Source organism: Aplidium turbinatum, chromosome 4, assembly GCF_918807975.1.
Source record: "Aplidium turbinatum chromosome 4, kaAplTurb1.1, whole genome shotgun sequence".
Lineage (NCBI taxonomy): Eukaryota > Metazoa > Chordata > Ascidiacea > Aplousobranchia > Polyclinidae > Aplidium > Aplidium turbinatum.
The window spans coordinates 6,915,933-6,943,829 of NC_137475.1; the positions used below are offsets into that span (position 1 = coordinate 6,915,933).

General features: G+C 38.2%; 1 protein-coding gene across 2 annotated transcripts; it reads right to left on the bottom strand.

Annotated features, from left to right (window-relative positions):
- Nucleotides 1-565: 565 nt before the first annotated feature.
- Nucleotides 566-24,020, bottom strand: LOC145768673 (tRNA (34-2'-O)-methyltransferase regulator WDR6-like). 2 transcript variants are annotated; one of them, XM_082580233.1, is made up of 20 exons: nucleotides 23,853-24,020; nucleotides 20,710-20,810; nucleotides 20,290-20,365; nucleotides 11,940-12,021; nucleotides 11,596-11,739; nucleotides 11,155-11,326; nucleotides 10,508-10,664; nucleotides 8,189-8,335; nucleotides 7,563-7,664; nucleotides 6,775-6,978; nucleotides 6,069-6,188; nucleotides 5,661-5,849; nucleotides 4,495-4,661; nucleotides 3,996-4,104; nucleotides 3,650-3,759; nucleotides 3,215-3,403; nucleotides 2,696-2,866; nucleotides 2,433-2,520; nucleotides 1,791-1,883; nucleotides 566-1,495 (listed from the first exon to the last, which is right to left on the bottom strand). In XM_082580233.1, exons 1-20 carry the CDS (start codon nucleotides 23,950-23,952, stop codon nucleotides 954-956), a joined length of 3,063 nt encoding a protein of 1,020 aa, XP_082436359.1. In that variant the 5' UTR covers nucleotides 23,953-24,020; the 3' UTR covers nucleotides 566-953. The 2 variants fall into 2 exon arrangements, with proteins under 2 accessions (XP_082436359.1, XP_082436360.1); XM_082580234.1 differs by having other exon boundaries at nucleotides 20,290-20,361; nucleotides 23,853-23,872.
- Between the last annotated feature and the right edge of the window lie 3,877 nt (nucleotides 24,021-27,897).

A 27,897-nucleotide genomic window follows, 5' to 3' on the forward strand; every position in this document is an offset into this window, starting at 1 on the left:
TCCGATTTCACAATATTGACATTTGAAACTAGTCTCGTTTTGATCTGAAAAAGCACTTCAGGCTGTGCAGTAGGGGAAAAAATGGGAGATATGGTTGCGACTTGTTACTGCGTGAAACTTGTATTTTTACCGATTGTACCAAATGACAGTTTATATGGCAGAAGATAGCCGAAACTGTTATGCAATATTTGAACAGTGGTGAAACTGAAGTATTCCATGACAACCCGGGGATTAGGCCTGATTTGTTAACTGCCTGCCTGCTTTTTTTCATCCGTTAGTTTCACCAGGTATCTGATAAGGCAAAATATCAACAAGGGTCTGCAAAATCAGACCGTATCTCTCTATGGCTTTAACTAGGGTCAAAACCGGTTAGACCGATTGGTGGCAAATCAGCACGAGAATCGAACTCAAGTCTTCAACAAAGACGAAGAGTTCGCTGAGCCAACTCGCCAAGTGCAGCTTCTTACGATATTTGATTTGTGTTCAGGTAGAATCGGCAACCGACTGGAGTCATTGGCACAACTCGATCTCCGACATGACGCCACAAAACGCTTTGTGTGAGTTTTTGTATTTTATTGTTCAAAGTTGCATAGAATAAAAATTTAACAGAGGCGTTGTCAGAACGCTGTCAGCACATCAATCCTTTTTTGTATTTATTCAACGTGAAAAAACAACTTTGCTGACTGAGAGAGTCATCATCCTGGAATTTGATGGAGCCACAATTTGCCGACTTCTGCGTTGCGTCCGATTTTGCTGAAAAGAATTTTTTTTTCTTCCAGAAAATCTTCCTATTACTATGACCACCCTGAGACTTTGTTCCGTCGATCACTGGAGGGCGCCCTTCCGAGGAAAACCAACACGTTTTTACTGAAAGAGAATTCAAAGCCGCCTCACCCCCTCAAGACAGGCCTGCTGCACGATGGTGGTCGTTCCATGACGCACGGAGATGCGGTTTAAACTGGTCTAAACCGGTTTCTTTCTAGCATCACCAGACCTTCACCAGCAAAAAAATAACTTCCCTCGTGAGTATCCATCCCAGCTACATCAGCGACGTGAATCAATAGACTGTTGATTTGTTGGCATGTCACCAACGACTCCTCATTGAGCTGGACACGCCAGACCGTCATCCGTTGGTCTATGGATACTGATGACAGGAGGAATCCAACATCCGCTTCTTCGACGTGTAGTCCAGTTATCTGTGCGGAGTGCGCTTGTTTCAAACTTAGGGAAGATTTCTGCTGGATACTGACGTCACTACGTCCGAACAGAGCCAGATGAATTGCATTGTCATCCCCGCCGCTCGCTACAAGGCAATGATCTTTCTCAACTTTCACCCAAGCGATGGAGTTCACCCCCGACTGGTGACCCTTGCATGACGTCACTTCCTCTAGCGATGACGTCATGAAGTAGACCTTCCCGCTTGTGGAGCCAGAGAGAACGAAACCATTCATCCATGACGCGGTCAAAAAGCAATGCGGATATTCTTTACTTTCACCTGCGTGCAGAAAGATCAACGTTAGTTTTTAACATCAGCTGCTTTTGGCAAGACTGTGGTGGTCTAAACCAGGGGTGTGCAACGTTTATTACAGGAGGGCCGCACGTTGCACACCCCTGGTCTAAACCGGTGTGCTAACAATTTCTGAAAACTTTTAGTTTTGAGGCAATTGTTAAGACACGTATTAGGAAGTGAAACAGTGTCAATTTCAGAAATTTTGACTTTTTGATGGCCCCCTTATTATACTGCACTTCGGTTATAATTATGATTTATATATTTTATTTTACGTCCTTACATAATATATTGATTTCCGTTTCCTTGTCCTTGATATGAAATATTCTGATTTTTCCATCCGAACATGCTACCGCCATCTTGTGGTCACCGTCACCTAATGAAATATGTATACACTGACTTTGTACATTAATTTGCAAACAGTAGCGTAGAAGATGGCAGCTGCGCCCTGGGGTTGTAATAAAAAGGCCGTGCACTGAAGAAAACCAAATTCTTACGGAAAGTTACAAGCTAACTTGTGCTCGAAAAGGCCTTTGTAGGCTATTTATTTTAGAGCCGACTTGGTTCATTTTTACAAATGCATATATTTAATAACTGCCCAGCACTGATTCAACGTCTGCAGATGATTTCTTGTTGCGCACTTTATGGAGAAATCTTTCTTAAATTAGGTTCGAGGGAGTGTGAAGATACAAAGCGCTCATTTGCCTTTGCTAAGCAAGTTGAAGAGGGAAGCAGCAAGGTGGGCTTGACAAGAGAGGACGCGTTAGAATTTAGATAGATCGATGTGGAGGCAGGCGATGTGAAGGCGATTGTGGCACTTGGACGTGAATCCGGCTACCCTCGGTAACGGGGACATCACCAGATTAAAACTGGACTACTACTACACTTCAACCGTGGCAGATGTATTTTTGAAAATAGTACTCACGAGCACTCCAAGCGGCGAGAGACATAAATCTCATTTCAGATGGCTCTTTTGCGCCGCTGGTGTACGTAGACAAATGGCTGACATGCACCTAAAAATCAAAAACAACTATGCTATGCTGTTTCATTCTTCCATGATCGGTTGCCAATCTGCATGTACAGCACATGTAATTTTGAAAAAAAAACTTTTTTACTTTAAAACAATTCTGGAAGTGTAAAGCGAGTGTTGATTGCGCCGCAACCATTGCACACTCAATTAAAACTTACTTTTGACGCCAGTGCATCTTTAGTAAGTTTTACATGGTAAGCATTTAATGAGCCCCTTCCCCCAGCTGTGTACATCATCATCTCCTTGACAACCGGGCCATCTGTTATGGAAACGGTTGCTATGCAACGAACGTTTGACAAATGGTCGTCAAGGCAACACAAGGTTTGAAACTGAAAAAAAAGCGCGACATTTAAAACACAGATGTCGAAATCAAGCTGTTGTTCGCATTTGACATTTTCTGATAGCTTATATCGACGCGACGCAACACAGATGCCTCATGAGCAAATAGTCGTCTTTTGGGCTGTCAAAATAATGTTTAATAAAGTTGGTCAATAATTATATGATGCTAGTCAGTCGTGCTGACTGATGAAACGCCGCAAATAAGCTGGTAATCATTTTCCGCACCTTGTGGTAGTTGCAGCCACCAACAAAACGCAAGAATTTTTTTATAGTCCTTAACGTATGTTGGTATTCACAACCCTTAAAAGCGTGTTACGATATTTAGACAACTATTTTACTTCTGATGGCTTTCCATTTCCAGACCGAATCATAGCCGACACCATTACGTTGGTATCTTCACCCGCTGTGGCGACAACATAGACGGTGGCACCACTGTGGCTGTACGTTGCAAGGTGGCGCACGCAGTTGATATGCTGGCTGTGCAACGGAGGGCTGATAATTGATTCGTTTGTGACGGAAGACGTCGCCTGTGAGAAACAACAACAGATCAAACTTGCGACAAATCTATCTGCACGATTTACCGTCTTTTGTTTCGCGTATTGCGAGAGTTGGACGCCAAAATAAACAAGACATTCCGTTTGTCTGCGTAACCAAGTTATTGTCACTTTCGGTGGCCGAGCATGCGTCGATCGTCCAAAACCCCTACAACTGGCAACACTGCCAGGGTTTCGCACGCCTAGGATATTTTCAGAATCAATCAATATACAACTAACCTCCACTACGTTAAGTTTTCCTGCTTTTAAGAAGACGAACTTCGATAAATGGATGGAAAAGTCCCATGATCTGTGTCCGCCGCCACAAGAGACGGAAAAAAGCTCATCACCTGGAAGAAAAGAGTCCACTTCGTAATTTAGAACCTAAATGGCATTTCGGATAATTAACTCCACATTTTGTTACTAGTTCTGGCCTTTTACCAAAAACTTGCTAATATAGGATAACTTTAGTTTTCAGTACGGGCTACGGTCTTTCGCACTCTCTCATTGGACGCACACTGTACGTTTTTGTTTTATGTACGTTTCGCATCCAAACAAAAATAAAATGACCATCCGTCCAGTATACCTGACCATTTACTCCACACAATGAATTTGTTTCCATGGAAACCGTACACGTAGAGTCGCCTCCCAGCGTCACAATTGACAACGTCACATCCTTCCAACCATGACATGCCCTAGTGGTGGAGATGTTGTGTTTTCATTAAAACAAAAATACCACAAATGAAGAAATTCGTTTACTGGATTAAACACTATTTTTCATTCAAAAAATCAATTGTATAACCATTCAAACGACTACGGTATATAAGTCATCCGAGGCAGTGAAATTTTCTAGACGTTCTAGAAACTAGAAAGACAACATGACAGCAAAAGTAAGACATTTTCCGTCGCTGCCATAAGTTTTTCAAAAACATGTGTAAACAACACAAAAAATTAAAATTAAGAAAATCTGTAAACGTTCAATGGTGAAACAGCCGATCTTTTATGGCTAGAAAAAACCGAAGTTCCAGGACATGAGCTCTAAATGCAAAAGCTTTAAACATACGAAAAACGGTCGAAATAAACACCTGAGATGCACGGTGTGTGCTTTGCAGTTGCAACTCGGGCTCAAAACTCCACGTTCTCCAACGGCCATCTCTGCCAGTGCTGATGATCATGTCGCCATCTTGTTTCAGTGACGTCACACCCAGTTTGCCATGAACGCCATGGGCAGTTGAGACAGGGTCGGGTGTCCCTGGATAAAAATAGCAGTATCCATAGATTAATGACTTTTTCAACAATTTGAATGGACCGGCTTTCATAGAAAGTTGAACGGAATGCAAAGGTTCAACAGCATTCTCAAAAGATAAGAGTGAAAAAATTACTCAAGTGAAAGAAAAAGGCTCCATGAAAATGTAAGGCTGCAGTTTAATAGTTTTGAGACATCGCATTCTAGTGGTTTTCGACCTACTTTGCACTGCGACCTCCTAAAAAGCAACCAATATCACCTCACGACCCCCATAAAAAATTTTAATAAAAACAAATTTGATCCATGCCACATCCAATCTATGTCTTCTTACTCTGTTCTAATGTAAACTTTTGAAATCAAAAACATCGTTTGGCGATGATAGTACTGCTTTTATTATATTTTCCACCAAGCTTAATTATTTCCATTTACTGTCGAGCTTGGCTAGATTATGGAAAAAAGATTAAATAAAAACCACATTTTCGCATTTGCAGCGATTGAATTTACAGCGATCTTTTATGCACTTATTGAAATCAGTTTCAGAGAGATGGCTGGTGTTGCATCTTATCAAGAAATGTGAGAACTGCTTTTGAAAAACTTTCAAACTGAGGTTTTTCAATGCCTTTGGAAACCATTTTGACAAATCCATATTTGACATAGGATTCCAAGTAGTTTCACTTTTTGCCATAGCGTGGTCATTAGTTCAGTTTAGTCTGCACAAAGGAACGTGCAGGAACTAGATAAAAAATATCGAATGCTTTTCTATTGTTAAAGCCTTTGCAACGTCTGAAACACCAGGTTGAGGAATGGTCGATTGCGCAACAACATAGTTCTCATTCTTTTCTCGCAAAACAAGAATTGAAAACGATATACTGGATTTTCAGGCGTTTCACAACTCCCAGGTTGAAGACCACTTATCTTGATACATCAGGCACTGTATGAAAACACGAGGAAAAATCATTGTAACTTTACAAATTCTAAAATAATTAATAAATTTCTTTTCTTTACCTTTAACAAATGTGTGCACTGAACCACGACGATCACCGCACACAATCATGTGAAGGTCAAAGGTCGTGATAGCAACAGCTGTGTGCCAACGATGCTTGGCTCGTGGAAGGGTGAAAGCATAACACTCCATAACTTTTAAAACCGTGCCATCCTCATGAACATTGTACCACTTAAAAATACCGTTTGGACCTAAAGATAAAATTCGATGAAGATTTTCGTGAAATCGTGATACTAACTCCAATAAATGTAGAAATCACATATTCTATCACGTTGTATGACACCTTCAAAGAAAATCGTATAAAGGGATGTGAAAAATCAGACAAAACTAATTTATTATGCCGTAACTTCATTATTCTATTATTTTCCCGACTACTGCAAATAGCAAATACATCTTTTGACATCGGTCACCTGAAACGAAAAGGTCGTTTTGACACCACGTGATACTTAACACCTTGCCGTGAAACAGAGATAACTGAATGGACGACCTGACTTGCTGGTTCCTGTGCAGTTGGACGACCTTCAGGAAACCTGTGGATAGAAACAAAAATCTGGTAAAACACTCAGTCACTCACTTCTTAGAATTCTACCTTTCTATATATTTATTTTAAACACCATCTCAAGCAAGAAAAGTTCTATCAAACTTGATACTTTGTTGTAGAAAGGCATAACCTTTCGATACTTGTTACAGGCAGTTTAGCATACTTGTTATTATTGAAGATGTTACATATTCGCAATTTATTATCTCTAATATCGCCTCAAACTATATTTAACTATATGCAAATGGGATATAAAACAAAAACACGTTTCTTTTCCTAGCTTTGCAACTTTAACACGTTTATTATGTTTCCAAGTACACGTAGGGCAGCAGTTGAAAGAATAGCGGTGGCATATAGCTGTTTCCCTCATGTGTGCATCATTAGCCTTCTACTGACACTATACGCATGACATCTGTCAGGATTCATTCATAATTGTTTCATCATAAGTAGATGAAAATCTAGCAACGACACAGCAGTTAACATAATGCAGTGTTAGAATGAAATGTTTGATTGTCTTTCACAGTTACAACCTTTCTGGTCAAACAAGACAATACACAGTAACTAGATAACCACGTTACCTTTGGTATTTCCCAAAGCGATGAGACTTTCATCGTCATTGACACCTATGGTAGCATAGGATCCAAACGCACTGTCCCGCTCAAGAACGTTCCACTTGTCACTTGCGATGACGTAAAGCATAAGTGCTCCGACGTCGGTGTGCGCAAGGACGGACAGGTTGTTCTTCGTCAGCAGCTTTATGGTTTTAATCACGCCAACAGTATCTAAAAATATTGGAATTATTTAACGTTTTGAGTGATGTCAGCGGGTTAGTTTCCTTACAAAACCCAAATGGGGTGATTCCCGGGATTAAGCGATTTTTTGAGTTCACTATTTCAGGTTTACAGCCAAAAATCCAAAGTGAAAAATCTGTAAAATTTATTCCGAAATTACGATTCATTTTACGAGCATGGTAGGTGGACTTACTAAACCTCGTAATCGAAAATAACAGAACTATAAAACTTAGAAGTTTCAGTTACATAATGATTTTATGTTTTGGAGATTGGTAACATTTCTTGGGTTAACTATTTCCCGTTTTCCAAAAAAATCTGGAAAATCTAAAATTTATCACCCCAATTAAAAGCAAAAGTTTTGTTGGCCGACTCTCCAGCAGACGTTGAAACAACGAAAAACGGTAAAATTGTCATAGCCGGCCAATGCTGGCATTCTGCGGTGATCAGTGACTCAGACATCAAATCAATCATTTTTACATTGATTTAACGTCAACAGATGTTAAATGGTTGATTTGCTATCTGGAAAGAGTAGCAACCAAGTTATTTTTCACACTTTGAGACTAAAAAACGTTAACCTTTATCCAAAGCTACCGTCTCCTTTGGAATAACCGACTGAAGAAGATTTGTGATTTCCAGTACTCGAACAGAACCATCCGCCCCACCAACTGCAAGTTGATCTGCGAAACAAAGCAATAGATAAGCAAACAGAAAAACCGTCATTTTTTCAACTGATTTAACAGTTGTAGACAAACGGGTTTTGCTGTATGGGTACATCTGTGTTTATATTTCCCGATAGTTTTTACCAACTTTTCAGTTTTGCCAAGTTAAGCGTGACCTCTCTAGAAAAAAGTCTTCCACTGTTTTCAAAGCGATTTACGCCGCCTTTAACAAAAAACAGGCCATCAGCTACTTTGAGGATTAATGATAGGTCTCGCAAACAGTCTTGGCTTTGGGGAGCCTGTAGATTTCCCTAATTTCAACCTTGATATTTTCCCAAATTGGGAACAAAATTTCCAATCTGGTGATACTGCTTTAGATTATAACAAAGAAACACCTGAAATTTTGTGTAACAACGGTATTTTAAAATGAAGAACCTTGCTACTATGGAATTACTTGCAGAAGAGGTTATAGTCAAAATCGTATTTTGGGGCGTAGTTAAGCAGTTTAACGTGTAACCTATCATATCAAATTTCCTTCTAACCTGAACAGTGTAACGCCAGACTGAGTAGGTTAGAGCGGAAATCCATCTTTCTTACTATCAGGAACGAAAGCTGGCTGTTGTCTGGCAACAGCTTCCACATGATGCAGAAACCATCCTCGGCTGCGCTGGAAATATACGTTTGACCATCTGAAAAAAAGAACTATTATGTCATTGACAAGACCAACAGAAGAATGTTGATGCAAGCTATATGTCAAAAGAGCTCAGTTTTCAAAACACGAAACGCGTTTCAAATTTCTGTATATTTTCACACATTTTCAAGCTTTTTGTATAATTCCAAAACAAAAATTCATTCCTAAACTTTTCATCAAATTTTCCTATAATTCAACTGATGATCCACTGGGATGCACGGTATGACAAAACATTTTAAATAAAGTAAACAATATCACACCAAATCAGAAGAATCGGTTTATTTAAATACACAGCTTTCGCCACACAAGTGTGGCTTCATCAGTATAAACTGCAACAATAATAAAGAATGATATACTATTAAGATGGTTATAAAATTTAATGAAAGTGTTAAAAAAGTAGATAATATAGTAAAAAAATAGAAAAGATCAAATATTATACATAACTATAAGACTTTAGGTCAATACACTGGATAATAAGATGATAATCAACATGTAAAAATTCAAATCTATTAAAATTGTAATTGGAGAGAACTTTTAACTATAAAACTAGTTTCTACGTATTGTAGCTCCTATCATTTGTCTGACTTGTCTGACTTCTAACGATGACATAGCCTACACTATTTATTATCGTGATAGCAAGGAATAAAAACAAACTGAACTGCTAATTCAAAGAATGTTGAGATGCAAACAAACTGAACCGCTAATTTAAACTCCACTTCCTGCTTTCAAAAACTCCAAACTCCAAAAAACTTCAAAAACTTTCTAAACTCCACTTTCCACTTCCTGCTTACAAAAGATGCCCTACTCTTCGTGATCTTCTAGTCAAAACTAACCTTAAACCTTTACATTCCACCTTGACCCCACCTGGTTTCACCCATTGTAACAGAAAAAGTTGTTCCACTTGTGCTCATTCTAATCCTTGCGAAAACTTTTCCAGCAGTGTTACAAATAAACAGTTTAATATTTTCCAGTCAGTTAATTGCGATTCTTCTAACATCATTTATTTAATTACTTGCCAAAAATGTTTCCAACAATACGTCGGAGAAACTGGACGCAAATTTAAAATCAGAATTAGTGAACACTTACGAGACATCAAGAACAATAAAAACACAGCTGTAGTTTCACATTTCAACAAACAAAATCATACCACTGTTGATTTTCACGCCATTGCCATTGATAAACTTAACAAAACGTGTGAATATAGAAAAACTAAAGAACAATTTTGGATTAAAACACTTCACTCACAAGAACCTACTGGGATAAATATTAGAGAATAAACTATCTTATCACTCTTTTACTGACGATCTTTTTACTTACTACTTTTTAGACCTTCTTGTTTTGTCTATTTTCCTAATTCTCTCGTTTTAGATTTAGATGTTCTTTTCTTTCACTAATTGATTTAAACATTTCAATACGTTTTTTCTTTACTACTCCCTTGTTCATTTTTAATTCATTTCTAATATAAAATTTTCATTATGACATCATTATTGAAATGCATTTTTACTTTTAACCTATCGTTGCTATGCCAATGTCATTGCATCTCAACATTCTTAGAATTTAGTTCTGTTTAAATTAGCGGTTCAGTTTGTTTGCATCTCAACATTCTTTGAATTAGCAGTTCAGTTTGTTTTTATTCCTTGCTATCACGATAATAAATAGTGTAGGCTATGTCATCGTTAGAAGTCAGACAAGTCAGACAAATGATAGGAGCTACAATACGTAGAAACTAGTTTTATAGTTAAAAGTTCTCTCCAATTACAATTTTAATAGATTTGAATTTTTACATGTTGATTATCATCTTATTATCCAGTGTATTGACCTAAAGTCTTATAGTTATGTATAATATTTGATCTTTTCTATTTTTTTACTATATTATCTACTTTTTTAACACTTTCATTAAATTTTATAACCATCTTAATAGTATATCATTCTTTATTATTGTTGCAGTTTATACTGATGAAGCCACACTTGTGTGGCGAAAGCTCTGTATTTAAATAAACCGATTCTTCTGATTTGGTGTGATATTGTTTACTTTATTTTTGTATAATGTTGGTTTTAAGACTTTGTTCCTTGATGTACTCATTTGATCAATGCAAAACCAGTAAACTTTACATGAAAATAAAACGTATAAAGCCCTTCTGAGCAACGAAATACCATTTTAAACACACACTTTTCAAAAATGACTCTACTTTCCAAACTCTTGCTTGATGTCCGTACATGGCGCATAAACTTGAGTCGGTGACGTCATGGAAAGCTTTACTGTTGTCAGACAAATATGGGCATCTCCATACCCGGATGCTGCGATCATCCGAAGCACTAAGGAGTATCTGAAAGCATATGATGGATTGTGTGTTGTACGTGTACAAATAACGATCCAGACATTCAACGTCTGCAAACGTAAAAATGTTAATGTAAAAAAACGATCGATTTGCTTTCTTGAGGATATGTTATGCAATTCTGCTGCCCCGTCAAAAAAGGGAAAAATGATGTGCTGAAAGAATGAAAGAACCGTGAAACTTTGGTACGAGAATTATAAAACCTCTCGACGTATCAGGCTGGAATTTCGATTGTTGACGTTTTATGAAGTTCAAACCATGAAGAACATTTTTGAATTAACTGCCAATTATCATTTTTTAAATGAGGAGAAATGTTTCATGGTTCTAATAGCGATTAGTCTATCTATTATTACAAAAAGTGGGTTGTGTGTGTGTATTTGAAAAGTGGGAACAAAACTGGGCCTTTAAAAAGGTTGTACCAGCATTAGGCCTACATTGACCACCTTTATAAAATCAAAAATATTTAAAGAACCACTCTTACCTTTGTTGCTGGGTTGAAGGAGAGATTAAATATCACCCCTTCATGGCCCGATAAACGAATTATATCTTTGACTTGATTATTGCCCTCCTCCGTGTCGTGCGGTTTCCAAATGATGATTTGATTGAAAACCGTACCACAACATACTTTGAGTTGCTCCCAAGTAAGGACTTGTCTAAAATGCATTAATTGTCAAATAAATTTTGAAAATGTTCAATATGCAGTGTCCACATTTACATATAATTGTATAGAAGACAATGTTATTAAAATTGGTAAACATGATGTGATACGTTTACACTATATTTTGATTTGCCAGTTGCCACTGAAAGCAAGATAAACCAAAAGGTAACTTTAGGTTTAGCCTACCTAAAGTTACCTTAATTTGGTTAATTCAGAAGTCAAATTCGTCTCAATTGATAACAAGGCAAAATATAGAGATTTTACCTGTCGTCTTTTACAAAGTGAGCTGAGTATAAAATGCACTTTTCAGCGCAGTGTACTTCTTTTATGACGTCATCGCTGCGGTGGTTATATAACAAGACAGAATTGTGAGCTAATGCAATCGCCAGGTGACATGATGTGCTGTTTCTGGAAAAAACATCAACGATAATATGATGAAATACAGCTGTGTTTTATAATAAACAATGAATACACTGTATTTGTTTTTAGTTACAACAATAAACAAATTACAAATAGGTAACATAAAATCATTAACAAAATAATAAAATTGAGAGTGAAAACAAATTTTAAATATTTAAACGATCTCACCAAGCTTTCAAAAAACTTACTTGTATGTAATAGGTATCACATCCCAAATCCAGTCTTTAAAGTTTACTTTGGAGACTACTTTGCCCTTAAGCAGGTTGTCATCTAAATAGGGAATTGAAATTATTTGATCAAACCAAATCATGAAATACACTGAAAAACAATATTATATACATATATTCATATACATATACATAATGGTGATGAACTGTTTTATTTTGATCAACGACGCACGAGTACAAAATAATTGACACGGCGAGAAGAACACAATAAACATAGCCAGGTCAGAGACTTTAAAGAACCGGCCTGCCACGCCCCGTGGAGGCGGGGAACGGCGTGATTATGGGGTGGCGATGCACCCGGAAGGGAAGTCCACCAGCTTAGGTCGCGGGGGCCAGGCTGGGGAGTCTAGGTACCTGTGGAAGGAAAGTGTGGATCGAGAATTTTGTGCGACTCGTCCGCAAAAGTTAGAATGGCGGAACGGGCCAGGGAGACGGGTTTTGCTTTCTGCAAACGCAAAAAGGTCAGCTCACGACGGCCGGACGACAGAAGTTTTATAAAGCCAGGCAGCGCCCACGTCTCCATCACGTGACCGTAACACAGGTACGTTTAACTCCTATACCCGGTCTGCCCGTAGGCAGAGCGGATAAACTTTGGGGTCTCCCACGAGAAAGAGAAGCTTAGCTACAAGGACGATTTGAATACTCGTGGGAGACGAAAATTATATAAAATCTAAAGTAAAGGCTCAATTAATTGGTGTAAAAAAAAAGATGGTAAGTGGGAATATATTGTATGCTTTACCTACCGAAAAAGTGTTGACGTTGAACCAACGAGCACGGATGTGCACTGGCCAGACGTTGAGGCAGGTTCGCCCAGATGGGTCGGGGGGGACTAGCGATCGAAGCGTAGATATGACTAGGCTACGTTACCAGGAAAAATATAGAATAGTGGGATGAAACTTTGGAGGTTGCATCGAGTTGATCAGAAAATCATGTTTATCGATGAGTTAAAAGCAACGCGAGGTTCATCCGAGCGGGAAAGAGCAGCATATCGGGAGAAGGTAGAGTGTGATAATCTAAAATATTGAAATATGAAAATACAGATCCAGTGTTGTTAATGATATTACGTCATTGATAGATGATATGAGTCCATTCACGATATGCAATATATACTTAATTCATATATTGCTATTTTATTTTATTGATGATGATTGTATTCTTCATTGAGCTGCAGCATGCTGATGAAACAACAATTGTTTACAGGTAAATTGATAATGAAACAATGGATTTAACATACTATGACGTCACACAATTACTGGCGGGTTTTGAGGTTTGCTGTCTTGCGCGCTCGGATGCTTACTGCAGAGCTTCTGTTGTTGGGGAATTGAGCTTCTGATCGCTGGAATCGTCTTTTCTATGACGTAGCCCCTCCACGAGTGAGCCCGGCGTTCCAAGCTTTCCAGACACGGAGGGAACCTTCGATTGAGAGGGAGGCCACTTTTCTAGCCACCTCTGCTACCCCACGAGCAGGAACACCCAAGGCCGCCAAAGCCCGAGAGCTCAACGGAGCATAGCTCCCGAGGGAGCCTACGACGAACGGAAGTGACAGGACGTCCCTGCAAGGGCGCTTCCTGTCTTCCAATATGTTTACACATAACTCGCCGTACTTATCGTGTTTCCTGTCGGCGGCTTTTCGAAGGGAATCCGCGCCGTAATCGAACGGGCAAGTGACGTCACATACAACCGTGACACCGTCAGGGCGTTGCAGGACAATGTCAGGGCGCAGATCAGCACCGCCCGCTTCCACGTGTTGTGGAACCGTACTATCTATGGTAAGCAAGGGTTGCCATTCGGCAGGTACATGCTTCACGATCTCCCACAATACTGAATTGTGTCGTTCCGTGACAACAGGCATCACGGTAGGGCAGTGGTTCAATAAATAGAGATTTTTCCATTTGTGGTACGCAAGGAACCACATTTGGATACTTTCACCCATCTTGCCAGAGTGCTCAAACTGCCGAAGCAGTGAGCTTTGCGCAATAATGGAAAAAGGACTGGCAGCACCGAACAACCTTGCGGTTTCCTAGTTGAGGTACTGCCTGTCATCAAGTAACAGCAATAGTATTATATTATTAATATAGTAAAAAGTATAATCACTACGTGTAACACATACAAAGGTTCACAATTTGCACTTCATATAAACTTTAATATTTATACAATTAGACAGATATAGTCCGTTTATGAGTAACGTCATCAAAAACAAGTGATAACTCCATCTTAAGCTATTCAGGAAATTCATCAGCCAGCGACCAGCGACAAATCATGTCACAGTTTCTTAGTTCCATTTGCAAAATAGAGGCCAGAGGGCTATTTATAAGAGTCAAATAATAAGTTTTTATAGTGTTGTTTAAAAGAGTTTATATATATGCATTTTTTGTGGATATATACATATAGTTAATTTCAGTCTAACGTTTGGTCCCTTGATAAACACTTGAAAGATTGTTGCTGATGAGTTGATGCATGAATTTAAAAAGTTCTACATTGTAAATATCTTCACGTTTTAAAAATTGTGATGACTTGTACAGATTATTGAGAGAATAAAATTTAGAATTTCTTGTTATCATTAGCAGTGGGCTATACTGGGGTGATTTTGCAAAAACAACAGAACTAGAGTTTAAAAGGTGCCTATGGACATACCTAGAAATGTTTAAAAAAAAAATTTTGATTTCGTGCAAATTCCGGATGGAGCGCCGGACTTTATGTGAAAAATACAACATGGCCGCCATACAAATTGACAAATCTGCAATAAAATTGCTTCCTGTCAAGCTTTTGGGCTGGTTTTGGTGTGAAAAGATGCAGAAAGTTGAGCCTGTTTGTTGAGCCTGAGCAATAAACACTTAGTGTGTATGAGAACTACAAAACAAATAAAAAAAAGTGCCCTTTGAAGCTTTTTTCAGCTTGTTTTCTGTCAAATTTTTCACATTTTACTTCATTTCAGATTTTTTTAGATCGGTTTATGTCAAATGTTAGAAAAACGAGAGCCGAGACTGAAGTCATACCTTTGAGATGGCAAGTCAATTGTCGCCTCAGTTGTAGTCCTGGCTCTAGTGAAGCTTGCGGCTAGGGGTGGTGATGGCAAGACTACTTCCATGGCAGACGAGTTTAGCCTGGTGTTGAAGGAGAGTGGTACTCAAACATCCTTCTCGCTTTAAAGACCGTAGATTAACAAGATTGGGTCACATTGCTGGTGCGTTGGTTGATTGTGTTCTCCATTTCAAGAACATGCTATCCAGAACTAGCAAGAATAACCTCCTTGTCAGAGCCTGTTCCCTTTACCTGGAGAATGAGTTCATTGTGGCATCACTAAAAGCATTGTCTCACTTCTGTCAGAAGGTGACAATGCCAGTGGCGTATTCTCCATGCATGCAAGGCATGCACTGCATGCCTTACAATTATGATGAAATCAGAAATCTTTCAGAAGCAACAAATTCATAGGCGCCGACTTTTCAAAAAACCTTGGGGGGCGAGAAAGGTGATGACGTCACAACCGTAACGCTATTTTACTCAAGTAAAATAGTCTTTGATTAAGCTTGGTGTCTTGTTTATATTGACAAATAGGTGGCAAATCGAATTTATTAGAACCACTGCTTGAAACGATTAGTTTTACGGATGCAGTACGCCTAGTCGTAAAAATTTTGATATTGTTAGCTCATAATTGGAACAGTTGGAAAACAAGCCGATTCGTTTCCTTTTCGTGCGAGTGAATAACAACGATCAAGACAGTGAAGTCAGAGTGAAGTTATCGAAATAAAACGCAAAAAATCATGATCTCAAGCAGAGTGAAAACCTGCTATCAGTTTTATTAACCTCGTTTGGCAAATTACTTACTTTCAAAGCGTTGACAACGGCGAAGTGTTTTCTCTTCTGTTTTTTATCGAAAGTCTTTGTAGTCTTTCATTGAATACAGTAGGCTATATATTCGAGTAAAGGTCGAGATGTTCGCAAGTGATTTTCACCTCAAAAAGGCAAGTTCAACTAACACGGGACATGCTGTTGTCTCCAGCTCGGCAGTTTTTAAAATGAACGCACTAAAAATGATTGTCGACGTAGATTACGGAGTGTGAAATCGCGTCGGCCTAAGTAAAAGTTTTGAATACGTTTATTTGCAGTGATTCAAACTTAATTTTGAAATTCAATGATTTCTTGTCAATTCTAAACTTTATGCACTTGTTGAGCAATATGCAAAGCTCACGAGACAAAACAGAAAGAGCTGTTTTAAGAGATCATTTTTTTATTTTTGCTTGTAGGATATAATCGTTCTTATTATTACGTAACATTCCATGATGGTTAAAGTAGATGTCAAACCTTAGCGGCCGCATAAAACAATGATGTCAGATTAGCTAGGTGATAATAGCGGTAAGAGACGCCGTTAATGCAGACAATATCTGCGACCAAGACCATTAAACACCTTTTTTTTTATCGGTTTTCGATTTAATTCTCACACATTACGAAGAAAACAATGCGTTCTGTTGAATCATAATTGTCTCACAGCGGGAAGACCTCGTTGAAAATAGCGCGTCTAATTTAGCTGGTTTACTGAATATTGCCGTGAATAGTTACGTGACTATTCCAGCAGCGTAAGTTATACTCTACCATCTACTTTGAAATTTCCATAGCGTATGAGAAAGCCATGCGATCAGCTGCTGTTTCGCGGGTAAGAGCAACGTAGACTTTTCTTGCTTTCGGCATTCTTTAAGTCCGTTTAAATTATCTAAATCTCTTTCGCGAAATGTTTTATCTTTAAAACACCACTTGTAATCACTATTTTTGTTGCCCCTCAACCATAAATTTACGGGGGGCGCCGCCCCCCGGCCCCCCCGGAAGTCGGCGCGTATGAACAAATTTATGCGTATAATTGAAAATGTTAATAGCAGAACCACCTCGCTCTCTTAATTTCAATATTCGAAACAACTGTTTGTTTTCAAAGTTTGGAAACTTTGCTGACCCTGGCAACTCTGCATGCTGAGACGAGCTTAGCATGCGTTGACAATACAATTTGCCTATTCGCCGCTCTTTTACAACAGCGCGGCGCAAATGGAACCAAGGCATGCAGATTTGAAATTGCATGCAAGACAAAAATCACGATCTCGAGACAGGGTTGCCAGATTGGTCTTTTTAAGGCGAAATCTCAGAAATTTGGGGTTTTTAAAAAGTGTTTGGCCGGACTACTTTTGTTTGGACGATTGGTCTTTTTTAGTTTTCCGATTGGCATTTGTTTGGCCTTTTTTCTTTTGGTCCTCATAGTTTAAGTCCTTGCGGTTTTCTACTGTAGGCTAGATAGTTAGTATGATATACTTGAGACCTAAGCACAGTAAAGATCATCAAGAAAACGGGTCGGGTGTATGCTGAAGGCTATACACCGCTGCACAGAGCTTCAAGTCCGATTTCCTGCAGTGCAGGATAAAAATATAAAATTAAGACATTGGATTCATGGTGCGTTCCAAACCTCATTTTTTGCAAAACAGCTCAACAATTATCAGCTAAGTAAGGCTCAGATTGCAAGAAAAGCTATAAAACCTAAGGCAAATTTGCAAAATTTTCCTGGGGGGGCATGCCCCCAGACCCCCCTACACTGGCTATGACCCTCCTTCTATTGCATGCCTACGAAAATGAACCAGGATACACCACTGGACAATGCCTTACCCCAACATGGTAGAGCATTGCCAACACTCCGACCTCGTCCATACCCTTCCTAAAATACACAAAGATCTTGAGAGGGCTAATCTAGAAACCCTGTCTGATTTCCACATTTCCTGGAAGCATGAGAATGCTGAATCACACAGCGCCACAACAGACCTCGACCACTACTTAGTTACTGCTATGGTGAAGATGCAATGTGGAAGAGAGTACTGGAAAGACGAGACAGAGAATAGTGAGAAGAGAACAAGGATCCATGATACACTAACTGAAAAAATGAGGGTAAACCTCCTCACAGAGAACTTGCTCTCAGAAAGATACTTAGCCCAATTCGGAAACCTTGCAGGACTGTTTGCAGCACATTCAAATAGATACTTCAAAGCGAAACGAATAAGAGATGATCTAATGTTTGCTAAAGATGCACTAATTGACAGTGAGCTAGCATCGCGCAAAGTGATAAAGATTAAAGAATTTAGATGAAATGAAGATTGCATGGACAGAAACAGAAAAAGAATTGATGAAAACTAATCTGAAGGAACGCATTAAAAAGAGCACGAGGGAGGGAGATTTCCTCAACCACCTGGTGCATCAATGTAAGGGACATGGGGGCCCAATTACAAAAGTGGAAGAGCTCCAAGCTCTGCCAAAAGCATCACCATCAACGCAGAAAAAATTCTCCGCATGGAAATCCAGTACCAACGGATGATTCATCCACACATCAGCCAGGCAAATCCCAGCCTCTACAAAGTAAACAGCTTGAATGTAGATACCATGCTGCTGAACCTAGCTGTGATTCTTGGAACTGAGGATGAGGATGTTGGGACAATCTTCTCAACAGTTGAAGTATATGCCATCTTAAACTGCTGCAGCTTCCTCTGGTGACACAAATCAACCAGTGAAAATGTGTATTGCAGCAGCAATTCCTGAACTCCTTAAATACCCTATAGGAACGAATGTGGATGTGGTGTAGGACGGAGAAAACAATCAACGTCAGTGGTTTTTGGCAAGGGTCTGCCATTTAAACAATGATGGCCCTGTAGAATGTGACCACTACCAGCGGGTTGACAGTAAGAACAATACCATGTGGAGGAGACCAAAAAGAGATGTCAGGATGTCATTCCTGTTCAAATCGTCCCTGTCACAGTAGAAACTGAATGGATGTTCCAAGGTGTGATAACCATTGTGTCATTACTACAGTGTATAAATGTTTCTCAAATATCTAGTGTATTTTATGACATTTTTATGTAAAATTCATATACCGGTAACAAGTTCTGTGTATATACTGTTGAAATTGTCATTATTATTCTTGGATGCAACCAGTAATCTCAAGTTGCACATACAAAAATGAAGAAATTATGCAAAATAATGATCGAAATATAATAGTTTCAATGTTTTAGGGAATTTTCAAGCATGCTGGGCGTTTTGTTGCTCTTTTAAAGTAACAGGCTCAATTTGCGGCTTCTTTTGACACCAAAATCAGCTCAAAAGCTTGACTGGAAGAAAATTTATTGCAGATTTGTCAATTTGTATGGCGGCCATCTTGTATTTTTCACATAAAGTCAGGGCTCCATCCGGAATTTGAACGAAATCAAAAAATTTTTTTGCGCGTGCCTAGGTATGTCCATAGGCACATTTTAAACTCTAGTTCTGTTGTGTTACTTGAAAAAAGTCATAATCACCCCAGTATAGCCCACTGCTATTATCATGCGAATAACATTGTTGTGTCTAACGTCAACCGCATTAAGGAAAGATTTAGTGGATGTTCCCCAGCTAATGATGCCATATTATATACGACTGTGCACTAAGCTGTAATAAAGCATGCTTGTATTTTGCGATACATCGTTACGTAAACGATATAAAACTCCTAAACAACTTGCCAACTGGTGTGGTTCCTGTTTTATGTTAGCCGACCAGGTCAGCTGGTCATCTATATGTGTTCCTAGGTATTTTAACTACTTTAAATCTACATTACAAGACATTGCTTAATTTCACTATTTAAATATACTACTGATGAAATCAGTAGTATAGTACATATGACCATTGTCTACTTTGACGGCTGAGTGAGCAGAATGCCTGTCTCTGAGAAGGTAGACAACTAGACGTGGATTCAATACCCTGTTGAGTCAAAACCTTTTAAAATGGTACTAAATCTTGTTTGTTGTTGCTCAGCAGATAGATTCGGGGTCGGAATGGCCCGTTTCGGTGAGTCCGATTCGGTGAGTCTGATCTCTTAATGGGGGATTTTTTCAAATTTTTTTTTTAAATTATCGGGTACCGTAGCCTAATTATCATTGCCGTTTTAGGGTTAGGGGTTAGAGGTTAGGAACTCACCGAATCGGACTCACCGAATAGTAGCAGACCCATTCGGGGTGGTAGTGCGCATCGCTGTGTTTCTGAGTGGAGGGCTGACACTGTCAGGTTAATAAAGTGCAAAGAGGCAAGACATTTGTTTCAGTCATACTTTTGCTACTTTCCAATTTAAAGTAAAAACAAAGAATCGTTTTTAGAGATTTTTAAAATAGCGGGTGTGTGCTACTTTCAAAGTAACGAATGCCCACCTCTGCATAGACTATATATAGTCAGTATTGCATTTATTAGTATAATATAAGTTAAACTTCAAAGCAAATTATGGTCACAAAGAATAAGTCAAACCACTTGAACAAATAATATATTTTACCATAATAATTTTTGATGATGCACATAGATTTTCCTCCAAAGCACAAAAGGTGTTTTTCTCCATGAAGAAAAACTGTCTGTTACAAATGAAAAGTATTTACATTAGGCATATTTTATATATTATTTAAATACAATATACCGGTAATCACTTTAAATGTAGTTTGCATTTTAAATGCAAAAAAACAGGGTTGATGTGGAATATTAGACAAGTTGAGTGTTGACATCCAATTTACACAACATTAAATCCTAGTCTCAGTTGGTGATGTAAAATAGCTATAAAACTGGTCGTCATTTTTACTCTAAACCTGACTAAAGCGTTTAAGTTTTAACAATTGCTTACAAACTTTCCGTGTTCACTTTTAGTATTACTTTCTTTTCAACAAATAAACTAGTCAAGTGAAAAAAAAAACATTGAACTCACGGAAATTCCATAAATGACAGATTGTTTAAACAATGAAATTGAGCCAACCGCTTCAGTCTCGTTTGATGAAACCTTAAACGCTTGAAGAGTTCCTCCCTGTGCTGTGAACACAAATGTGAGCAACTAAGCATTATTCACTCTTGCTTGTTTCTGACTTACTTTCTACAGGTAAAACCACTTACAGCTATTTACGACTTAAACCAGTTATTTTTAGTATTTCAACCAGATTACACAAGTTTTATCAAATCTATCCTTAATTATCAAACCCTTACATTAAAGTAAGATAAAAATGCCAAACAATGTTGAATTCAAAGAGCAGGGTTGATCAGTTTAAACCGGGGCGGTTTAAACGGTTTAAACCGCCTGGTTTAAACCGGGCAGTTTTGACCACCTATTACTGGTCAAAACCTGTTTGGTGTATGAATCATGTTGCTTTTCAATTGAATTAAAAATATTACCTCCCATGTTCAGTAATGATGTTCAACTATATTTTGTTTTGATCAACAATAACCTAAATGCTGGATTTGGAACAAAAAATATTCAATTTCTCTGTTTATTTTTGATATTTCAATCAGTTGGTTACCGTATTTTACGGGTCTGCTACTATTCGGTGAGTCCGATTCGGTGAGAGCCCTATTTGATGATTTTTTTTAAAAATTTTTTGAAAATTATCGGGTACCGTAGCCTAATTATCATTGCCGCTTTTACATCGTATTAACGTCGCTAAACATTGAAATAAGACCCTAACCCGTAACCCCTATCCCTTAGCCCCTAACCCTATAACGGCAATGATAATTAGGCTACGGTACCCAATAATTTAAAAAAAAAATCACCGAATAGGGCTCTCACCGAAAAAGGCTCTCGCCAAATAGGGAACTCACCGAATCAGACTCACCGAAACGGGCCATTCCGGTATTTTACAAACCATAAAGCGCATCCGATTATATGGCGCACTGTCATTAAATAGCTTTGATTAGTTTTTTGTTCAGACATAAGGCGCACCAGGCTATAGAACGCAACGTATTTTAAGGAGTATGGGTTATCGTATAAAACTCATTAAACAATGCGTAATAAATGTAAGCAAGTCACAATAGTACAATGAGCAAAAGAAAAAAATGGGCCTAGTGAATATCACAGTTGCTAGTTGCTTTTACCGTAGTTTATTGTGTAAGACGGTGGTTTATTTATATAATAATAGTATCAGTTTTGAGTGTAGGCAATAAAGCGCTACTTGATCCATACATTAGGCGCACGATCAATTTATGAGGAAAAAAAAGGATTTAAATTGCGCCTTATGGTCCGTAAAATACAGGTATTTTAATTATTGAAAAAATTCAAATTCTAAAAATAAGTTTCTGATGAACCAAAAAATTCTTGGTATTCCAACAAATTTTTTTTTATGAAAAACATTTGCCATCAAATTTTGCCTGACAGGTCGGTATTGGCGGCCATTAATGAAAGTTCAGGCGGCCATGGCCACCAGCTATTTCGAGGCCTGCATATCAAAATGGTCACAACTCACAACTGCTTTTATATTTCCTAAATAGCCCATAGCCCAGGTAGCCAACCATTCACTACATAAAACTATTTTTCTGGGTTTTGACCAGTTTTGACCGGTTTAAACCTAGTTTTTACCGGTTAAAACCAGGTTTAAACCGCTTAGTGGTCAAAACCAGTTTTGACCACTTAGAGATCAACCCTGTCAAACAGTGCTCATGAACATCTGGATAATCTTAAAGACTGTGGCTATACTTACACTACAGTGTATAACTGTATATATAGTGTAGATATAGCCCCTATAACGTTGCCAGATAAGGAGTTCTGCCCTAATTTGAGAAAATTTTAAAGCTGTTGAAAATAAAAAACTTGCATTTTGGAATTTTTTTTTATTCTTGAGCAAAGATCAATACCCTAAACTTATTCCTAACTCTAACCCTTCCTAACTTTAATCCCAACTCTGGCAACACCTGATTATAACCATGGCAACAAGTGGGTAAAAATAGTCACTTCAAATCTTAAAATGGTTACCGTACCTTACATCACTTGACCATAATGTCATGCACACAAGCATATGTTTTGTAAAGCATAATATATTATGTAGATGGGCTGCAACCTAATTCGTACATGAACAATTCGTACCGTCAGTTCGTACCTTGAAAAGATCAAGAGAAAAAATTAAAAAAGCCGAAGTCGCTGATCACAGTTTCCGCAAACAAACAAAAACTCTTCGGATCATTACCAGAAATTTTTAAATGTTTGCGGAAACTCTGATCAACCCTAACCCTACTAACCCTTTTAAAATGTTTGCGGAAACTGCGATCAGCAACTTCGGCAAACTCTTAGGGTCATTCCGGAAATTTTAAAATGGTTGCGGAAACTGCGGAAAAACAGAAACTGCAATCAGCGACTTGTTTGCGGAAACACCCTAACCCTTTTAAAATGTTTGAGGAAACTCCGATCAACCCTAACCCTTTTGAAATGTTTGCAGAAACTGCGATCAGCGACTTTGGCAAACTTTTAGGATCATTGCCGGAAATTTTAAAATGTTTGCGGAAATTGCAGAAAAACGAAAACTGCAATCAGCAATGTTCTATTTTTTTCTCTCGATCTTTGTGGAAACTGAGATCAGCAACTTTGGCTTTTTTAAATTTTTCTCTCAATCTTTTCAAGGTACGAACTGACGGTACGAATTGTTCATGGTACGAATTAGGTTGCACCCATGTAGATGCATGTACAAACACATTTTTATGCTCATAATTGAAAAAGTATTTAAAACAATCTTCATTCAAAAACATAAAACAAACTGATAATGATTTGAATTAGTTCTCATTAGACAACATAAAGCTGGAAGCAGCAAAAAATGCTACTTTTAATAAATTTTTAAAATTGGAAAAAGTGTTTTCGAGGTGCCATGAAACTTTGCACACAGAGTTTACCAATGTAACTTAATGCAAAAAATATGGCTTTTGTGAAGCTACGGTATTTTAAGATAGCTCTTCTTTGTTGTTAAAGAGTAGGCAAAAGAAACATGCAAACTTTATGCTTAAGTGATTTATGCTGAAGGGACCATAGCTGTAAGCATTATGGCAACCATAGCTACTGCAATAAAAGCACACATTATTGTGATTATTTTAAAGACATACCTGTATAAAGTAAGTTCTCTTCAAACAGCATAGCAGTAACAGACAGCTTTTCACACACAACATTATACAAAATTTCTTCTTTACACGGATTACTTTCCATACCGTAGGCTATAGTTGTTTTGACAAGCTAGACCATTCTCTTTCAAATGTTCAATGGTATTTTTTTAAGTGTCTGAAATCGATGGTCAACTATTTTATTTCAACCACAACACTCATTCAATAAATGGCATCACACGACCTCTTCTTGCCGCCGTTAACTAAAATCAAATTGCAAACAACAGCCTCAGCGCTCAACAGGCCAGCAATACCGTAGGCGTAACATTCGCGGGTTCCTTCAATTTTCAGAGGTGTAAAATACAGAGTTGCCAACCTATTTTCACAAAAGTAAACTAAAATGCTGAAAACCTCATGCCAAAAACGTTTTTAAAAGTCAAAGCTTACAAACCAAATTTCTTCTTTAGTCAGGTTTGACTATTAGTCGCTGCTCTATGAATCAGCCCTCTCGATTCCACGTTTGCATTCATGCCCTTCTCGCCGGTAGCGAAGCAACGCCATAAGATTTTATCTAGTGTTAAAAACCTTTCTTCGAAGCTTACAATAGAAACAGCAACTTGTATGTTTCTTTTCGGGACTTCCCGGATATCTGCCTTTACGTTCATCAGATGAACACCCAAACTTTCCAGTTTTATTGGATCAAAGCTTAACACCTGAATAAATAATGTGTTCAGTCCCATAACGATGTTGGGGTAACAACGCTTTGAAACGTAGCCTAGACATGCAGCTGGTAGGCCTACGTAGATTTAACTTAATAAAACGAACGTAGGCTAATCGGCATACATGTTTTTAATTTTTTTTTATATCTGCGTCGTCGTCAATTTTGTGTCGCAATATACGTATACTCAGGGCCCGATTAACCATGAGGCACACGAGGCACAGGCCTCAGGCCCCTTGGCTTTGGGGCCCCCATTTTTTTACATTAGTAGGAAAAGTATTATAATTTGGACCACATAATGAAAAATCTTAATACTGTATTTTTAAAAAGATCCACAACATTGGGGTGCAACTACCTTTATTTGATTAGTTACAGGCTAGTTGGTTTGCAAAAACAATTCCCATCAAAAAAACATAACACAAACAAAGAAAACTACATTATAATATTATTATTTTTTATATAGTGGTCCATATTATCAACTCAGTTTCTAAAATGGACCACCCTGTTTCATAATATGGACCACCATAGGCTACTGTAATATGGACCGTTGTCATGTGAAAGTTAATATATCAAGGAAGTCAAACTTCAAAGGCATGAAATAGAACACAAACACTCAATAAATAAAAATAGTCTGAAACGTTCATGATAGTCATCTCAAACAAGTTTCAAATCATTGATTGTTGGCACAGTTGTCACAATAGTAAAAATGAGCATTTGATATATCAGCACAACTTTCATGGGCCAATTTCTTGCACTGACAACACTGAATCCAATCCTCATCAGTGGACTCGTCACACACAAGACAAGTGCATGCAGAAGCAGCATTGCTTGGAATAACTCTCTTTTTTGAAGACTTAAAGGTTAAAGTCTTTTCTCACTTGTTTTTGCTGGTTTAGCTTTTTCTGTGAACTTGATTTTATATTTGTGTGGCGTACTTTGTTTGTTTATCTTTATATCCTGCACAGTGGCGTAGCTAGGGGGGGGGGCGGGGGGGCGGACCGCCCCGGGCGGCACGTCTGGGGGGCGGCACGTCTGGGGGGCGGCACGTCTGGGGGGCGGCACGTCTGGGGGGCGGCACGTCTGGGGGGCGGCACTTTCAGACAGGACGTTTTTTTTTTGATAATGCAAAAGTACACGAAAAATAAAAGCAAACAGAATGGCAACGTTCAAAACACAGGGCAGGATTTAGCCTAAGCGCTGCTAGGTAGGCTAGATACGAAAAGTGCCGCCCCCCAAAAAAATTTTTTCGATGATGCGCTATGATTTATATTTTCAATTCCTTACAAAAAAGTTATTTGCACTGTTTATTTGAATACATCAATGAATGTCATTGTATAATGAACTAATTGTTTAAAATCGAGGGTGAAGTTCTCCTTTTTAACAACGGTTCAATGTCCGACAACATCGAATCGACATAAAAACGACAATATTGCCAGTCGATGTAAATTAGCACTTCGGATTAAGACTTTGTTAAAATAAACGTCGGGAATTACAAACAAGACTTACAGCGCTGGCGATCGCAGATGGATAATGGATATATTCCATCAATAACAAATATTCCCCGCACAATGCAACAGTGGCGATTATGACGCTCTGATCTAATTTTGCGTCACTCTTTGATACTACATATGTTCGACAGTTAATCCACGATCATTCTATTGCGAAATTAAACAATTGGCTAGAAGAGACCGGCGGCCAAACTTGGCCGATTGAGGAGGTAGCACCGGCGGTTCATTCAAGCACTACTTAGCGGCCATGGCCGCAGGCTGCTTTAAGGCTTGACAGTAGGTTACATCACTATAACATAGCATGGTGCCCTTCTTTGTATACCGGATTATCATTATCGTTATATTTTATCTTAAAACTTGAAAAAAAATTGCTTTTTTAGTAAACAAAAGTGCCCTTTTTTTGTAATCTTGCCCCCCCAGTCAAAAATCGTTCCGGCGCCCCTGACTCTGCCTACTGCTAAATCCGGCCCTGTCAAAACATCTTAAATATCTAAAAACGTTTCAAATTTTCATGAATTTTTCTGCCGTTATGTTTTTAATACGTTACAAAATTCCTACTAGCCTTTATTAAGCAGAGGCGGAAACATGCTCTTCAAATTTGGGTAGCCTTGTAGGGGAAGGGAAGGTAATTTGATACGGAAGGTAATTTGATACACCCCCCCTACAGAAATGTACAAAAAATATTGGTCAAAAATATTGTCATTAGGTGGAAGATCTGTGAAAATAATGCCTACAAAAATTGCACCATGCAGCTAACTCGTGCTTTTATGGCATAAAATTGTGAAAGTGTGTTTTTTGAGTATTTTTGTAAAAATTTTAACTCATGATTATCTTCGTCTGGAAAATTAAAGAAAAGTTTCTGTAAGATGAAACCAAACTCATTTGACAGTTCATTGATGAGGCTTCAATGGCATGTCACGTTTTTTCTGCAATGTGCATCCAAGCATACAAAAATCAGTATTTTATAATTTTTTTTGAAAAAGGTAAATTGATACATGTGGAGAAGGTAAATTGATACAGTATATTAAATTCTTTTTTGTGACTGTAATAAATGTTGACATTGATCTACTTGATTTAAATAAGTTATTCTTTATTAACAAGACCGGCTACTTTGGGAAACAACTATTATATAAGCTTTCGTAGGCCTTCACGCTATCTGCTGTCAAAAAATGAGAAAAGTGCAAAGCACCCCCCTTGAATAAGAACTCCAGCTAATGATCCTTCCCATGACCATCCCGCTGCAGAAACTTCGCCGCACACATGGGCCTCAACAGTCATCTTTGCACCCAAGCACGCCAACCACATATTAAATTTTTATTTATTGCTTTGCTGTCAAAGGGGGTTTCTGTATTAGTTTTACTGTATCAAATTACCTTCCGGGTGTATCAATTTACCTTCCGTGGAAGGTAAATTGATACATTTGAGTGACGTTTTTAAAATTTCAATTAAAAAAAAAGTAACAAAAATAAAAAAGTGAAAATGTTTTTAAAAAGTGTGTAAGGGATCAGACTTTCATTTCAGCTTAAAATCAATAGTCTGTGTCAGATAATTTTCAGTTAACAGGCAAAAATGTTAAAAGTGTATCAAATTACCTTCCCTTCCCCTAAAAGGTTACAAATTGATTATTTTAATTCTGCAGCAGTTTTTGTGCTTTTGCATTCAGTATATTACTAAATTATAGTGGTCAGTGGCCTAGCCAAAGGGGGGGAGGGTTGGGGGTTTCAACCCCCCCTTTTGAGAAAAACTAAATGGAGAAAACTGAATCACTCTTTGAATTTTACGAAGCAGATCTGCCGTGTATAAACGTCCTTGCTATTATATCTGA

What these genes read in the sequence shown, in the direction of transcription:
- LOC145768673 (XM_082580233.1), bottom strand. Translation starts at nt 23,952, where the DNA reads ATGGAAAGTAATCCGTGTAAAGAAGAAATTTTGTATAATGTTGTGTGT. An exon ending in GAAATGGAAAGCCATCAGAA is followed by an intron (nt 2,867 to 3,214) that starts GTAAAATAGTTG and finishes CTTTTTTTTCAG; the next exon opens with TTTCAAACCTTGTGTTGCCT. An exon ending in TCTCGCCGCTTGGAGTGCTC is followed by an intron (nt 1,884 to 2,432) that starts GTGAGTACTATT and finishes ATATTTCATTAG; the next exon opens with GTGACGGTGACCACAAGATG.